Source organism: Pelodiscus sinensis, chromosome 2 (assembly GCF_052426305.1).
Source record: "Pelodiscus sinensis isolate ZL-2025 chromosome 2, ASM5242630v1, whole genome shotgun sequence".
Classification (NCBI taxonomy): Eukaryota; Metazoa; Chordata; order Testudines; family Trionychidae; genus Pelodiscus; species Pelodiscus sinensis.
In genome coordinates, this window is record NC_143053.1 from 219,721,465 (window position 1) to 219,738,650 (window position 17,186).

Below are 17,186 nucleotides of genomic sequence, written 5' to 3' on the forward strand. Positions count from 1 at the left end.
GACTACCATCAATGGCTGGAATCTACAGAAAAGTTATACCTGAATTCCCTTTTTCAGGTTCCTCTGTGTACATGCCACAGTGGTATAGGCTAGATTACTACTTCATTAGGCATGCTGCAATTCTCCATAATACAATATGGATGAGAGCATTCTTAGTAGTTTGTACCACCAACCAATAGACAATACAAATGACTAATCTCAAAAAAAAAAAATGCAGGGGGGGGGGGGGGAGTACTTCTAATATTAAGGGAGAAAGATATTCCAAACATGGCATAGCTATAACACCACTGCAACAGTCCCTAACTGCAGATTATGCCCTTTAAGAAGGTTCTCAAAAACCAGTGCTTCTATAAAGTATCTTACAATTTCAGTCTTCAAAGACGTTATTCTCTTCATTCAAGGTAGTCATGGACTGGGCCAGCAAAAAATAGCCATAGAAGCAATTACATTTTTCAACCTGCAGAAGACATTGTGAGTTCTTATTAAGATTTTAAGTCAGATGGAGATCTGGAAGGTTATCATCATCTTTTCCTTGCAGCCTCTTCTAATCCTTATAACAGGACAAGAACAAATTGTTCCAGTCATCTGCACAGGGTTTAGGAACCTCATTTGGGATATATCCAGGCTAAGCGGCATAATTCCAAGTTAACAATGCCCCAACAAGAGAAGATTCTAAGTATAGATATTATTTTAAAACACAGAGTGAATCTGCTAGACATGTTTCTATTTGTGATTTTGTACTGCTACACTATTATTCTTTGCTATCATCTTTCAAAAGGCTGGGGGAGGGATGGAGCCAAGAAAAGAAAGGCAGGGTGAAGAAGTTCATTTTCCTCTGTTCTCAAGTGATCTGAAGCCACACTAAACACTGCCAGCTTCCCATTACATCAGTATTTGATTTTATACTGAGAGGTGACAAGTTGAGATTCCCTAAGCCATTAAACGATTTACCATCAATTGTCCTGTGACATTTCATTGTTATCAAGTTTCATTACTTCAGATGCATGTAGTACAAATGGAAACAGAATAATGTCTTAGCTACTAAGAGCAAACTGAAGAAATCTGCATCAATGCTACTTATCTCAGGCTGAAAAGCACAGGTGGCTTAATTTTTCATTAGACAACTCTGCCAATGCTGGACAAATAGGGTTTGAGTTACGACCCTAACTTCAAGACTTTTGATTATTGGGGAGTCCAGCTTTGTGAGGCAGCTCTCAGCCTTGGTAATATAACAGAAGTTCAATGCCTTGACTATCTACATTCAAGCAGCTAGACGACAAGAAAAATAATGACTATTCCACCTAATGTATGCAGTGCTGTCGTTCTGTCCAGCTCCTGAATGTTAGAAATAAGGTGTTGGGGAGGACCAACTTCTCTTGGGAGGGAGGAAAGGAGAAAGAGAGATTTCAAGCTATAAAATTCTTTCCAGGTTTCATTATCTCAGCCACTTATCTCTCTATTCTATTAAATAACCAAACAGTTCTCAGCTTTGAAATACAAGCGTCATGAAGCAGTACTTGCCCACTGTCAGGTGCCTTACATAATTCTGTCTATGCAGAAGCATTGTTTCATCAACTCCTGTACATGGGAGTTTCGGCTTTGTGACAATTCTGCTCAGGAGTCACAGTCTTTGAATTCTGAAGCATCAAAGTGTGGAAATGCAATGATATCTCAAAACAATATTTCCAAAAATATTAGAATTAATCCACCTTATTACTTATAGTTCAGGCTCTAGCGCAATGCCATTTATTTTCAACTCCGTGGTCTTGAATAGGGATGTTAAATTTAGTTTAATCAACTACTTGATAAGCAGGGGAGCTGCAGCAGGGTCCCTCCCCCCCAATGCACTTCTGATTTTTAAACATAAACATATTAAGAGCAGAGGTGCAGCATCTGGGACTGGACATGAGCCAGGAATCAGCTGATTCCCCACTTGCACCTGGTCCTCGCTACTCCCCTGCCTCCTGCTACTCCCCTGCCTCCCCAGCACCGGCTCCTGCTCCCCCCACTTGCAGTGTCCAATAGAGGCAGCAATGGGGGGAGGAGGGGAAGTGACTAGTCACTTACATCCTAGTGTTGAAGTCTCCTTCAATGAAAAGTGGTTCTGTGCTGATATGTAGATCCTATGGTTGTTTATTGCAAATGTTCCTGCCTGCATTGAAACCTCTCTTCATAGAGCAGAGGCGTAAGGCCACACTTTGGATGTCAGCAAGGCATCTGCTTTAAGATAAACATCTTTAAAACACTCCAAGCACCTCATTTAGAATCTTCAGTAGATACTATTTCAGGGACTCAGTGTAACCTGTCTCAAAGAATTTATGAGCATTGACACAGGACTTTCACATTCAAAAGTGGAACCTATACAGAAATTCCAAAACTTAACGCTTCTCTGTGTGGAACCTCTAACAGAAATTTATGGCCACACTATGCTTACTGGATCAAACATCTATATTGAGGCAGATTCTTTGCTTGCATTAATATAAAGGTAACAGCAGTCAAGTTTTTGAAGACTCTCTACAGGGAGTTTGAGTAATGGCTCCACTATATGGAGAGATCCCCAATATAAATCTGTAAGTCTCTTCAACTTTGAATATCACTTTTCTTTCATCTTACCTTTAAAGATTTGAGATAAGAACACAGAAGACAATCTCCACCATACAGGGGAAAGATGGCACCGAAGTTGATAAATTGTCAAAGAACTTGATGCTTCCTTCTGGATGTCAAGGCTATGAAATCTCAACACATTCTGAGACAATACTGCTAGAAAAGCACTGAAGCTATTAATAGATTAATTATTAAAAGCCATCATATAATTATAAGTGCTTTTAAAAAATGGTAAAGTAGTCTCTCCCCCAACCTTTTCAATTTATTTTAAACAGTCTCTTGCAAAATATAAAAAGTTAATAACTATACATATATGCCAGCACAAGTACTGTAGTCAGGCTGAACAAACCAAAAGACACCTTCACCTGAAAATCCTCAGGCCAACCCTATATATCCTGTTGTAATCATGATAGAAAGGAGTCAGCCTGTTTGGGGAATAGTTTTCAAGGCTCTATGCAAAAATGTGACAACCAAGAGTCATTTTATGAAAATAATGTGACAATACTATCTTATCTGACTGTGAGCCTGAATTTGTGGCATAATAATAAAATCTACAATTTTAAGAGTCTCTAAATGGTCATGTAATCCATCTATATTCTGTCATTTAGTTAATGAAGAGCAAGCACAGAAAAATCAGCAGTAAAAGGGTAAGTAAAAATTAAAATAATTCAGACAATATTTCAAAGAGATATGGTGAAGTAATACCAAAGATTTTTCAGAATGATAATCTGAAAAACTCTCCTCTTTGGGTACATCTACACTGCATGGCAATTTCGGGATATCCAAGGTATCCTGAAATAGCTACCCCATGTCTACATAAGCCACCTCTTATTTTAAACTGTTTTTCGAAACAACAGACACGCTATTTCACCATCCCAGTAAAGCTCGTGGTATTAGGGATAGGAATAGCTCGAAATAGTGTGTCATTTCAAAATTTGGCACTGTGTAGATGCACCAAATTTCAAAATTGATTCGAAATAAGATATGCAATTTGCTAGCAAAGCACTGAAGCTATTAACAGATGTTCAAATTTTTAAATGGATTTATAATAATTATATGATGGCTTTTAATAAAAACAGAGAACTTTCCACATTTGACTAAATCACCTAAGGGTACACTAATGACACTCCTTATACCACCGAGGGATGTAAAATCCTGGTTCATCAGTTAGCCAGTTAAATGTTACGCTACATCTAGACTTCAGCGCTTTTTCATGATACCGGAGGTATTCTAGAAAAGCACTGCTGCGTCCAAGGAACGCATCTGCTTTTCCAAAAACATTTTTGGAAAAGCGGACACGTTTTTTCGCCATCCCAGTAAACCTTGTTTTATAAGGAAGAAGGGATGGCTCAAAAGAGCAGGTTTTTCTGAAATTTGGTGCTGTGTAGACATGTCAAATTTCAAAAAAGTCTCTTCTGACAGAAAAGTGGAGAAAGATATGAAAATTGCAGTTTGCATATCTTTTTCCAACTTTTCTTTGTAATGTAGATGTAGCCTTAGATTGACCTAACTTTTAATTGGTTAACCAACTAAAGCAGGAGCTAGGCTGGGGAATCACTACAGCCCAGCTGGAATAGCCCTCCCAGCCCATGGGGCTCCTGGATACCTGGATACCAGCCCCGCTTTAAAGATGGGGCTGATGCCAACTCCCAGCTCCCACTGGAGCAGCCCCTGCCTGCATGGTGCCCAGGCCCATTGCAGACAGAAAGTAGCCCCTGTCTAAGGTGGACCCAACTGTAGGGCTAGAGCAGCCCCCTGACTGCAAGTTGTTCCAGCCCCCACCATTCACAGGTTTACCAGAACCAGTAAACCTTTCACGTCCCTAATACCAACAGTATTCGAGAGTGTCTCAAATAGATAATGTATTACAATGAGCTACTTGATTGGTTCTTTATAGTTTTTTAGTGTACACCTACTGAAGAAAACTTTACAATATCAGAAAGGCTTAATAATCGAAGACAGGTTTTGATTACTTCCATAAAACTATTCCTTGCATTTTTCTTTAAAAAAAAACTCAAAAGGATAGAAATAATTGATAAGATATACTGGGGATGCAAAATCCCATTTAACCAACCAAAGGTGAGACAGACTAGAGCAGCTCCGGTCAGCTCTGCCAGGGGCAGTAGCTGCTTCGGCTGGCTGGCCAGAGCGCCCTGTCCACAGTGGGCCCTGCTGGCTGGAGCAGCCCCTTGACCACAGGGAGCTGTTCCAGCCCTCACCTATTAATTGGAACCAGTAAGCCTCACCTGTTAAGGGTGAGTCTTACAGGTAACCATTCACACCCCTAACATATACCAGCTTTAAAAGTGAACATAAACTCCTCTCTCCCAAGACATACAACTTTGAAAATTTTAATTTTGAGCATTGGTGAGAAAGGCAGCAGCAGAATGTTAAACTGTTTTATTCTAATTGTAAACATATTGTTATTTTAGAGCATGACTATAGGAATGTACAACTCATTCATTCACATATTCTGTTGCCTATTTTTCAGTCACATATGTGTTAAATATCAGAATTAAAGAAAAATCATTCTCCAATAGAGAGTAGGAAATTTTCCTTTGTAACAAAAGAGATTAGGTCTAAACCACAACTTTCCAGACAGTAAGCTCTGATTTAAAAAAAAATGGTTACAATAGTAATTAGTAAATTTTGAAACTAAGTCTGTGAGCAGGCAGCATCAGCACTTCCACTGCTTTTCCACCAGTCAAAAGGAATTGACAAAACTAGAGAATTTTATTTATGCCATTTGAAACCCAATGGGTAAACACAAAACGGATTTGTTTCTTGCACACTTTATTCAGTTATTGTATTTAGCCTTTTCAAACTGTTCTAGAGGAAAGTACAAAAAAATATTTACTTGAAAAGTAGAGTAGTGGACCACTCCCTGAAGTCTGGATGTTGGGGTACTTTCCCAGGGTATAGCTGCCTAAATTACTACTCCAGATACACGAATAATGTAGATGAAGTTTGTGTAGCTTAGGTTAGCTTATTGCAGTGTCCACACTGCATTGCATTGATGCTCTCCCACTGACTTACCTTACTCCTTTCAAGTACAGAAGCCAACTGGAGAATGTGGTCAATTTAGTGGATCTAGTGAAGACCTGCTAGATCTGTGGTCACCAATCAGTCGATCACGATTGACTGGTCGATTGTGGGGGCACTGTCAGTCAATCGCAAGGCAGTGTTCCCAGCCCCGCCCACCTTGCTTCCTCTGCCTTCAATGAGGAGCCCGCGCTGACACTCAGCCTCCTACAAAAATGGAGCTAGCTCCAGCTTTCTGCACCACAGGAAGTAAGGAAGGTAGCATGGGGAAGGAAGGGAAAACAAAGTGCATGCTCCTCCCCTGCCCACAACAGTGCACGTGCTTTCTTGTCTTCCCTTTCTTCCCCATGTTCCAGGCAGGTGGCTGGAGGGGTGGGGGGGAGAGGGGGGAAGAGGGAGGAGGGTTAAGATGGTGGCGCAAGATCCAGAGTGGCTGCATTTCTTAAAGAAGCCACATGTGTGCTTCTTCCAGAGCTGACTGCAGATCCTGCCCCAGAGATCCTGCTCCCTGGAGACCCCCAAATATCAGCTGAGCTGTTCCTACTCCCTCCCACTGGCCAGACCCCCACTAGCACCCTGCCCTGCCCCCTGGCCAAACCCCCACAAGTCCCCTGACCTCTCCCCCTGGCCAGACCCTCAATAGCATCCTGCTCCTTCCCCCTCCCTTCTGAGCAGACACCTACCCTCAGCTTGCTCTTGTACCCTACTTTCCACCCAGATTCTGCACTCCCATCTCTATCCCACTCACTGGCAGCCCTGTCCCGCACACTGGAGCCCTCATTTTTAGCCATACCTCAGAGCATAAAGCAGCCTACAAAATCCACTAACCCTGGAACCCAGAAAGAGTTAGTCTAGCTAGCCTGAGGCCTTGAACCTCAGTCCTATCTACCCTTCCCCCTCCCGCATGAGGGTGGAGTGCCAGGGGAGAGAGGTATTTCAGTTGGAGTCACATCAGTGAAGCTAGGAGGGTTTTGGAGGAGTTGTTTATTTGCATCTTTCTTGTGTAGTCCCGACTGATTTTTCTGTGGATCAATGGCCCCTGACACAAAACAGATTTCCCACCCCTCTCAGACAATGTTGAAATGTTGTAAGTTTGACATATTTTATTTAAAAATGAAGCCTGGCCAACATAGGTGTGCGCACGGGGTGTGCACAGGCACACCCTAATGTTTCAAAGGGCCGCCTGTGGTGCAGGGGTGCAAGCCCCTGCACTAGAAGCAGTGCGCTCTGGGGAACAGGCACTGCGCCTGTTTGCCACGCATGCACAGCTGCGTGGTCAAAACTGGCGGGTCTTAGGATCCCGCAGAAAGAGGCGGCAGGGACGCAGCAACATTACCCTGCTACTCCGTCAAGCGCGGAGAGTTTAAACCCCGCGGGGAGGAAAGAGTAAGAGAGGTGGGGGGTGCCCCGGGCAGGGGTTCGGGTGCAGCGTGGCTGGCCCGGGGAGGAGGAGGTTGGGAGCAGCGCGGCTGGCCGCGGGGGGCCCTGAGGGGCCGCGTTCGCAGGCTTCCCTGCTCGGTGGGAGGGGAGAGAGAGTGTGCAACGGGGCTTCCTTCCTCTGTGGGGGGAGGGTCAGCCCTGGAGGCAGCGCGTGGCAGAGGCTTACCTCCGAGGCTGGTATAGTAGACTCCCCGCCCCAGAACCTTGTCCCCCACCCTCCTGTCCCCATTCTCTCGCCCCTGCCCCCAGCCACAGAACTGTCCTCCTATTCCCCCGCTGCAGAAACCTGCCCCCCGGCACCCTGTCTCCCGCTGCAGAAACTTGTCTCCCACTGGCACCCTGTCCCCTGCCCTCCCCCCACCCCCTGCACTCTGTTCCCTCTCCCCTGCCCCCAGCCGTAGAACCCTGGCCCCACTGGCACCCTTCCCCAGTACCATGTCCCCTGCTCCCAACTGACTTTTCTGTGGGACAGTGACCCCTGACTCAAGACCGGTTCCCTGCCCTTCTCATAAATAAAGACAATGCAGAAACTTTTTGTGTTTGACAATCTTTTATTTAAAAATGAAGCCTGGCCAACAAATCCCCAATTGGGGCCAAGCCCCCATCTGGCCATAGCCACTCCCGCACTTCCCCATGCCCCACATCCTATATCTGTACACTGGAACCCCCTGCCCTGAGCCCCTCACATACCCCAACCCAAATTCCTGCACCCTTACATCCACAAACCAGTGGCTTGCTTAGTACCCCAACATTGCCCGGCCGGGAGCTCCCTCCCTGAGCCAGGATCCCCTTCTCCACCTATTCCTGCATCCAGATTTCCTCCCAGAGGGTATGTCTACACTGCCACCCTAGTTCGAACTAGGGTGGCTAATGTAGTCATTCGAACTTGCAAATGAAGCCTGGGATTTAAATACTGAGTAACAGTAGTTCGCATTAGGAGCTTTAATTCGAACCACCTAGCCCGTGCCGCATGTAGCCTGGGCAGGTAGTTTGAACTATGGGGCATTTAAAAATGGCGGCACCCGGGAACATGCAAATAAAGCCCAGGATATTTAAATCTCAGGTTTCATTTGCAAGTTCGAATGACTACATTAGCCACCCTAGTTCAAACTAGGGTGGCAGTGTAGACATACCCAAAGCTTGCACCTCTCACCCCTTCCCACACCCAAATCCCTCATTCCCATCCCAGAGCCTACACCTCCTGTCCTCAACCCAGCAAGGGTATGATAAGACTGCAGGAGTTTTTCAAGATTCTGGAGATATCCCAGAAAAACTCTTCTGCATCCAGAGATGCATTTGTTCTTCTGTTTTTTTTTGTGGAAGAGCAAACATGATCTTTCAGTCACCCCTATATTCCTTTTTTCACGAGGAACAAGGGGGCTTCCAAAAGGAGGAGTTTTTCTGGCATTTGGTCCAGTCTGGATAGGCCAAATATTGGAAAAACCTCTTCCTACAGAAGAATTGGAAGAAAAAAAAAGCAGCAGTATAAGGATTGGGGATAGCAAGTGATGGAGAGGAGGAGAATAGAGAGGGTGGTGCTTCAAGGGGCGAGGTGGCACCCAAGACGTGGCTTGGTCTGTTATTTAAAAAGTGATCTAGGGTGTAAAAAGGTTGGAGACCACTGGAGTAGGGGGAGCACCAGAAGGGTGAAAGTCAGGGCGACCCTAGAACTCTGTTACAGACCAGCTGGCGGCTGCTGGAGGAGGAGGGAATAGGGGAAGGGTCAGAGAGGAAGGGGCTTGTGCTGAGGGGAGGGGGGCAGGTCAGGAGAAGAAATGGGAAGGCACCAAGGGACAAGGTGGAGGAGAAAGACAAATGCCAGGGGGACAAGTGGAGACAATGAGGAAAAGAGCAGGAGGGGAGGTGTCAGTGAGAGGGGGGACAGAATAATGCTGGGAGAGGAGAGGGGAAGGGCTTTAGAGGCTAAAGGGGAAAAGGGGAGGTGCTGGGAGAAGGCTTGAAAGAAGGGGTGGGCATGAGGAAGGCGGCGATGGAGCAAGGCATGTGTGAAAGCACAGGGGCATGAGGGGAACGGGGGCAGAGGGTGGTGAGGGGGTGGGCATCAGGGAAAAAGGGGGCAGGGGCAGTGAGGGAAGGGGGAGGCATCAGGAGGGTGCAAGGGTAAAGGGAAGGTGCAGGGGATTCTGGGGGTGAAGCAGAAGGGCAGACACCTGTAGGGAAGGGACCAGCACCAGAGGAGAGAGGCAGGGCAGGTGTGTAGAGGGAGGTGTTAGGAGAGGGGATGAGGAGGGATAGCTCACGTGATCAGAGTGGGGCTCCTAGAGGAGTGGGCACGGGGGGAGAGAAGGGCTGGTGGAGGGGGGCAGGTATCAGGAGAGCAGAGGTGGGTGAGGGGTTGGGGAGGGTAGCAGGCACCAGGGGAGCTGATGGAGCAAGGGGAGGAGACAGGGCAGCAGAGGGAAAGGGTAGAGATTTATAAGATATTTATTAATAACTTGGGTGCCACAGTGGGACATACAAACAAGCCACAAACTCAGTACTGGTCCACAACACAAAATGTATTCTGCTCATGGGAGGAAACTCTTAGAGGGAACACTTTCCCCAGCCTCTCTGCTCCCCGAGTTAATGTCACACACATTGGGTTAATGCAATTGCAGGACAGTTGCATGAGGGGGGTTTGGTGGGGGCCAAAATAATCCCTATTGGTAGGAGGATGGTGGGAAAAGTCCTTGGGGGGGGGGGTGTCACATGACACCTTTTACTTCTGGTCACGTGTCCATATTGCACCGATAGTGTTACCTCCAGAGGTGTGGCTAATGGGAGCCAGGGGGAGTGGCTAATGGGGGTGAGGCTAATGGGGGTCAAAGAGTACATTTTAAAAAAATTCTTTGGGCGCACACCCTAATGAAACGTGCTGCGCACGTCTATACTTGGCCAACAAGCCCCCATCTGGCCACAGCATCATAATACTCCTGTACCCACCACAGATCCCTAACCTGAGCCCCTCACACACCTGAACCCCATGCCCTGAACCTTTTACATCCCCAAACTCCTGCACCCTCACATCCTCAGTCTTCTGCCACAATGCTCCTGCACCATCCACACACTGCAAACCTATGCCCTGAGCCCATCATACACCCAACCCTGTGCCCTTCATATACCTCAACCCAAACTCCTACACCAGCACATCCACAAGCCTGCAGCTTACTCAGCACCCCAATCGTCCACCTTATCCCAACATTCTCCAGCCTGGGAACCCACTCCCTGAGTGAGCATCCCCTTCTCCACCTCCTCCAGCACCCAAATTCCCTTCCAGAGCTTGCACCTCTCATCCCTTCCAACACCCAAATCCCTCACCTCCGGTCTTAATCCAGTGAGAGTGAGTAAGAGCTGGGGACAGCAAATAATGGAGAGGAGGGGAATGGAGAGGGGATTCAAGGAATAGGTGGGGTCTTAGGGAAGGGCTAGGGTAGATCTTGTCTTGCCCTGAAATTTAAAAAGTGATCTCGGGTGTAAAAAGGTTGGAGACCACTGTGCTAGATCCCCTAAATCAGTGGTCCCCAACATGGTGCCCGCAGGGGCATTTGTGTGAGCCCGCCAAGTGCTCGGGGCTGACCCCACCCTGGGTACATGGCGCATGCTTAGTGCTGGCCACAGGTGCGCGCTGCGCATACGCAGCACCTGCCCCGGGCACATGGGGAGCGCCAGTCCTGGTCATGCGGCGAATTGGCCGCCCTGGCCCCAGGCACGTGGCAAATTGGCTGCCCCGGCCCCAGGCACGCAGCTATAGGGGGAGTGCCGGCCCTGGCCGCGCGGGTATGGGGGGGGTGCCAGCCCCAGGCTTGCGGTGAGTGGGTGGCCCCGCCCGTGGCCACGTGGTGCATAGAGTTGCTGGCCCCAGGCACGTGACTCATGGGGGTGTGGCATATGTGCGGCCCCGCCCCGGGCGCACGAGTGTCCCTGCCCTCTGGCGCCCAGCGGGTGAACAGCCCCGCGCCCTGGCACCTCCAAATGGTTGGGGACCACTGCACTAAATTGACCCCTGCTGCATACATCATAGCAGTATGTAAACAAGACCTGAGGAAAAAAACATGTTCCGCTTTCCTTTCAGCAGCTAGGACGATATGGGTTGATTCAAGCTTGTAATTTATCCACTAAGCTACAGACAGTATGAAAGAAAGAATTCTACAAGCAGGATCTAAGGAGTATACCCTGATGTGAAGGAGAAGGTGCCAAGAAACAAATGTGGGCATCCTTATCATTTCGTAAGCCTCATGTCATGTTATTTTGTGTCACTTGTCAATCCCTATGTGAAAGCCTTAATTTGAAAATATAATGGTATATATGGAGAAAAATATTTTATACTATAGAGATGCTACAGTTAAGCATCTATTCAGCGTTTTTAGAATACACTTATTTTCAATTAGTTAAAAGTTATTACATGGCATTTTAGTCAATATTTAAATAATCTATTTGATGGCCTACATTATGTTGATGGGGCTAGGAATTCATATTCACAACATTATTGTACTGTTACTCAAGGTTTCCTATGATTTAAATAGGTAATAATGCACAGGCAGCAAAAATAAGCTTCACATTTACAAGACTGCTACAGCACCAGAAGAACTGTTGAAGTGTGTGAAATAAATAATACATATTTTAGAGTGGGACAGAATCATCTCAAGTCCATGCTTTCACAGAAGAATATTAAAATACGAAAAATGAACACTTTAATGATATTTAACTTAAATAAGAGTAAAAAACTGGGTTCAATGCATCTGTTTTTGTAAGCATCTACCACTTACCTTTTAAAAGTTGGTAACTTTATATTTGTACTACATGTACACAGCGAATAAGAGAGCTTCAACCTTCACTTTAAGTTTTACCAATGTAAGTGGGTATAAAAATTAGAACCAGTTAAAGATATTGTTCTGCATAGAGAAATTCAACTGTACCTCACAACATACATGAGGAAAGCCTGAATGAAGACATGGCTTGAATTAAACATCCTCAAATGTTTAAAATCCACTTTGACTCTTGCTTTATCTATTGTGAATACACATAGAGCTGATAAATATTCATAATCATACAGCAAAATCTCTAACAAGTACGCTTTTCCAAAAAAAAAAAAATCTTTTGTCTCAAGCTACCCGGCTGAACTAGTAGTCCCAGTATTTTGATTAAATCGCATTAGCTTTATAGTCCTGTAGATACACTCACTGCCTTGTAAAAGTGAAGAAGAATAAAGCAGGCACGCAATTTATGCCGGGCCCTTGGGTGGCTGCTAAACAGCCATTTTTAAAGGCGCTGAGTCAGAAGGGAAACTCCCATCCTTCGTTTTTAATCCCACTGCAGCCCCAAAGCCAGGCAGCCCCCCCAACACGCACACACCGAGGGCAGGACAGCGCTTAGCCTGCCACGCTGCCAGCCAGGGACCACTAAAGCCCTGGGCCAGGCCACACACAATACCGCCCTGCGGACACGCTGCCCAGGGCGCCGGGGTGGGGTTCACCTGCGGAGGGCGGAGAGGGAGATTCACCTGCACAAGGCGGGGCGCGAGGGGCGGGGGGAAGAGAAGGGATTTCAGCCGCGCAGCCGGCGGGCACAGCGGGCAGCAACCCCCGCGGGGGTGGGGCGGGAGGGGACCTCGCCTCCCCAGAGGGCGGGCACGAGAGGGAGGAGCCGCCGGGCTGGGGAGTCACCTGCAGACCGTGATCAGGTTCCTCCTTTCCACCGCCGCGTTGCGGGACTGGACGCTCTTCCTACGCGCCGAGACATTCAGCCCCACAAGGCTGAGGGAAGCCATCGCCCGGGAGGCAGCGGGAGCCGCAGGGGCTGCCGTGGAGCCTTTGTTCCCGGCCTCCGGCTCTCCGGGCCGCTGCCGCCACAGGGTGTCTCGCTCGCCGGTGTCTGGGCGGCAGGTGCCGCTCGCTGTGCATCCGGCCGGCAGAGGCGGGGAGGGAGCCGGGGTCCCCCGCCTTCGGCAGCCCGAGCAACCGCGGCGCCTACAGAGTCCCGGCTGCCAAGACCGCAGAGCACCGGCTCCGTCAGCCAATCACACGGCGGGAGGGGGCGGGGCTTAGATGCTTCAAAGGCGCGCGTGCTCTTCACGGAACCAACTGTCAAGTGGGCGAAGATGCGGCGCGGGTCGCGTGGGAAGTCGGCGAGGAGGCGGAGCCGGAACACCTCGGGGGCGGGGCGTCGGAAGGAGGGAGGGGTGGCTCCTGAGGACCCCCGCCCGCTGAGAATGGGAAGGTTTGGCGCGTGGGAAAAGGAGGCCGGGGGTAGGCGATGGGGGGAGGGTGCAAGTGCCGTAGGGGAAGGACCCTCACTTACATCCCCGCTGTGATATATGAAATTCCACCCCCAGTAGCTTTGAGGCCAATAGGCGCGACCCTAGGTGTAGTCAGAGGGCCCACTTGAGGGAGTCCTGAATTTGGGTGGGTGGGCAGGACGAGTAGGACAGGAAGTAAGCCCCAGCCCCCCTCCCTGGCCAGTGGAGCAGGGTAGGCCCTGGCATCCTGGCCCCACTCCCTGCTGGCCCAACAGGCAGAGCTGGGTAAATCCCAGGGGTTGGCCTCTTAGCTATGCCCCTTCCTTCCTGGTAGGGGGCAGCTGAGGCAAGGATATCCCAGAGCACACTGCCCTAGTCTAGGCCCATGCTACCTCCAGTCCCTTCCAGGGGAAGGGAAACTGCCCATTGGGGACATTTGCACTTCTGCCTCAAGCAAACTGCCCTCAGGTTCTCTCTGTTCTGTGGATCTGGAGATTTCCCTCCCTGTTCCTATTCACTGCACAGCCCCACCCATCTCTGTGCTTCCCCTGTTTGGCCCACTGAACTGTCAGGTAGAGCCATGACCCCTCAGGCACAGAGTCTTTTAGACTTTTTGTCATGGTGTGCCTATGGCTCTGGCTGGTCCTGTAGAATTATCTGCCCAGACTAAGCTTAGTGAGCCAATAGTTGAATCCTGTGGTTGCCACTTTGGATGTAGTTTTCAGTGATCAGCTCAGTTGAGCTGAGATTCCTCAGTGGTAGGGTATTTCCCTTTTGTACAGGTTTTCAGGGAGATGAGAATACCAGGTGCATGCTGGGTTTTTTTGTGTGAGGTTTCCTGTTGCCACAGTTTCTTAAATAAATAAAGTTTTTGTTCTTCTACAAAGAACACTGTTGCTTGTGGGGAGAGGGGTGCTCTTCAATTCTGGTGTATTGGAAAGCTTATTGGGCAGCAGGTTGACTTGCTCCTTGACTATGTGAACATGATATACCATTTCTTTAACTGATGGAGCTGTAAACAGTGACCCATGACAGTCAAATCTTCTCATTCCATAATCTGAAAAAAAAAACCTATCCTAAATAATTGAAGAGAAACCTGTGACTCAGCTTTTCCCACCCGGGTGGCTAGTTGACAGCTAATGACTTATTTTCAATGTCTAATGACTAACCCACCTTGTAGCTTATGTTGCAAATTATATTGTGATTCCTTATATAGGGAACTACAGTTATTTTCTGTTCAGTATTTCTCCATGCCTGCTCATCTAATACAAGGATACCCTGCTCTACAGAGAAGATTTCTAGATGCTTTTTTTGAGTGGATAGTAGGGTGTTCTCTAGCCTCTCTGGGTACAAGCTTGATGTCATCTCTAGGTGTTAACGGTTTTAAGTTACAGATTTTCAGTTTTTTACTGATGCAGCCTGCTGAGCCCATAGCTAATCTACCAAGGCTCTGATGAGCCGAATGGGCCCAGTCAATTTATTCAAACATACATTTGGTATTTATATTGTAGTAGAACCACTACTCATACTTCTGTACCAGGAATTTAATTAGTTCCAGTGTGGAGAATGACAGGTCTCCTTACCATATAATTCACAAGGTGGAGTAGGTTTGCCTCTGCCTACACTCAAGAATTAAGGTCTGAATATTAGCACCCATTTGCCTGAGAGGGGAACATAAGGTACAGCAGGGTCTCAAGGTGGGACCTTGGCCTATGAAAGGCACAAGGTCTCACCCTAGCACTTCAATTCAAAGCCTGTCACCAAAATTCTAGATCTTTTACCTCTGAGAACCATTCTGCGTTATTCTAAGGTGCTGCAAGGAAAGCAAGAAACTCACTGGTCTTCCTCCAACTCACTCATGGGAGTGAAAGTTCCTTCCTGATCCTCCTAAATGCGTGATCAACCAGACTCAAAGCATGTCAGGCCAGGTTCCAATTCCTAATTTGGATAGGGTAGGCTGCTTGAACTGAACTAAAAGAGGTTCCACATGGTGTATTTGCCAGGATAAAACTGGGGAATGTTAGCCAGCCAGAATCCTGCTCTCCTAGCTGGGCAATGGGTACCAGAGACTCCCAGGAGGAGGAGCTACCTATTTCCCCTTCATGAATGTCTCCTACCCTTGCTACTGGAACTGTTTCCCTTTCACTGCTGGCCCCAACGGTTTCCCCCATTTATAGATGTGGGTAAATTTCTTAGGCTGTCTATATACTGGCACCCTTTTCCGTAAAAGGGATGCTAATGAGACACTTCGGAATTGCAAATTCCGTGGGGGATTTAAATATCCCCCGCGGCATTTGCATGAACATGGCTGCCGCTTTTTTCCGGCTCAGGGTTTTGCCGGAGAAAAGTGCCAGTCTAGACGGGATCTTGCGGAAAATAAGCCCTTGAAAGTAGGAATAAGGGATCTTCCGGAAAAGGGCTTATTTTCCGCAAGACCCCATCTAGACTGGCGCTTTTCTCCGGCAAAACCCCGAGCTGGAAAAAAGCGGCAGCCATGTTCATGCAAATGCCGTGGGGGATATTTAAATGTGTCTCATTAGCATCCCTTTTACGGAAAAGGATGCCAGTGTGGAGACAGCCCTTGAGTTTAGGGAGTAGGCTAGGCCATTCAACACTTCCTTTCTATATTTCCACTCTTTCCTTTCCAATGGAGCATGACAGATTGCTAATATCAACACTTATCCCCGGGAAGGGATAGTCAATTTCTGATACAAAAAAGTTACTCATTCTATATACAAGGGCTGAGAGAACTCATTGTACTGTTGCTTAGAAACATGCATCCCAGACTGGCCAGAAAAGGGCCTTAATCAATGGCTGAATCCTGTCCTACCTATAGGGGAAGAAATGGAGATCCAAAGAACAGATGTTAGGAGCCCTCCTTACAGTAAACAATAAAAATAGAAAACTACCAAGTAGTGAAGGGTATTTTTAATGTCAGAAGGAGAAAGACAAACAACTATTCAAAGATTATACTGAACTGGCCCAAGACACTACTGCTCTCACCAAAGGACGTACAGAAACAGCTCCTGGAGGCAGTGAGCAGACAGAATGCTTTGCTGGAGCACATGCTGCTGTCAGGAAAGCAGACAAAGCAGCACCCTCAGAAAGGATCCAACCATGTTCTATAGCCCCTGGATAACATCTGTCAAGATAGGTGTCTGTCAGGGATGGTCTAGGTGTCTGTTGGGGTGATCTAGAGGGTACTTGGTCCTGCCGTGAGACTGGACTTGATGACTTCTTGAGGTTCCTTCTAGTTCTGGTATTTCGTAACACAGTATGGCTACGTCTACACTGGCCCCTTTTCCGGAAGGGGCATGTAAATTTCATGAGTCGTCGTAGGGAAATCCGTGGGGGATTTAAATATCCCCCGCGGCATTTAAATAAAAATGTCCGCCGCTTTTTTCCGGCTTTTAAAAAAGCCAGAAAAGAGCATCTAGACTGGCCCCGATCTTATTCCTTCAAAGTAGGAATAAGAGCCTCCGGAAAAGGGCGCTTATTCCGGAGGATCGGGGCCAGTCTAGACGCTCTTTTCCGGCTTTTTTAAAAGCCGGAAAAAAGTGGCGGACATTTTTATTTAAATGCCGCGGGGGATATTTAAATCCCCCGCGGATTTCCCTGCGACGACTCATGAAATTTACATGCCCCTTCCGGAAAAGGGGCCAGTGTAGACGTAGCCTATAGGGGGAACACCAATGTGTTCAGTAAAGCTCCACAGCCTTGTTCCTGAGGCCATTTCCACAAGGCAGCAAGAAAGACAGCATGTGGCAGCCAAGTACATTTGAGCCTTTCAGTACACAACATTCAACTTTATATCCAGACATATAATCCAAGGAGGCACATGTAGAAGCAGAGGTAAAGTCTGCAC

The 17,186-nt window shown here is 47.6% G+C and overlaps 1 protein-coding gene across 3 annotated transcripts in view; it reads right to left on the bottom strand.

Moving 5' to 3' along the window:
• Positions 1-13,308, bottom strand: part of RUNDC3B (RUN domain containing 3B) — a 107,429-nt gene extending 94,121 nt beyond the window's left edge. For 2 of the 3 annotated variants that reach the window (XM_075922427.2, XM_089776713.1), the window contains exon 1: positions 12,750-12,993. In XM_075922427.2, the coding sequence (XP_075778542.1) occupies positions 12,750-12,853 (104 nt within the window). In that variant the 5' untranslated portion in view covers positions 12,854-12,993. Of the gene's footprint in view, positions 1-12,749 lie in introns of all 3 variants that reach the window. The other variant, XM_075922426.2, reaches the window with a different exon arrangement.
• Between the last annotated feature and the right edge of the window lie 3,878 nt (positions 13,309-17,186).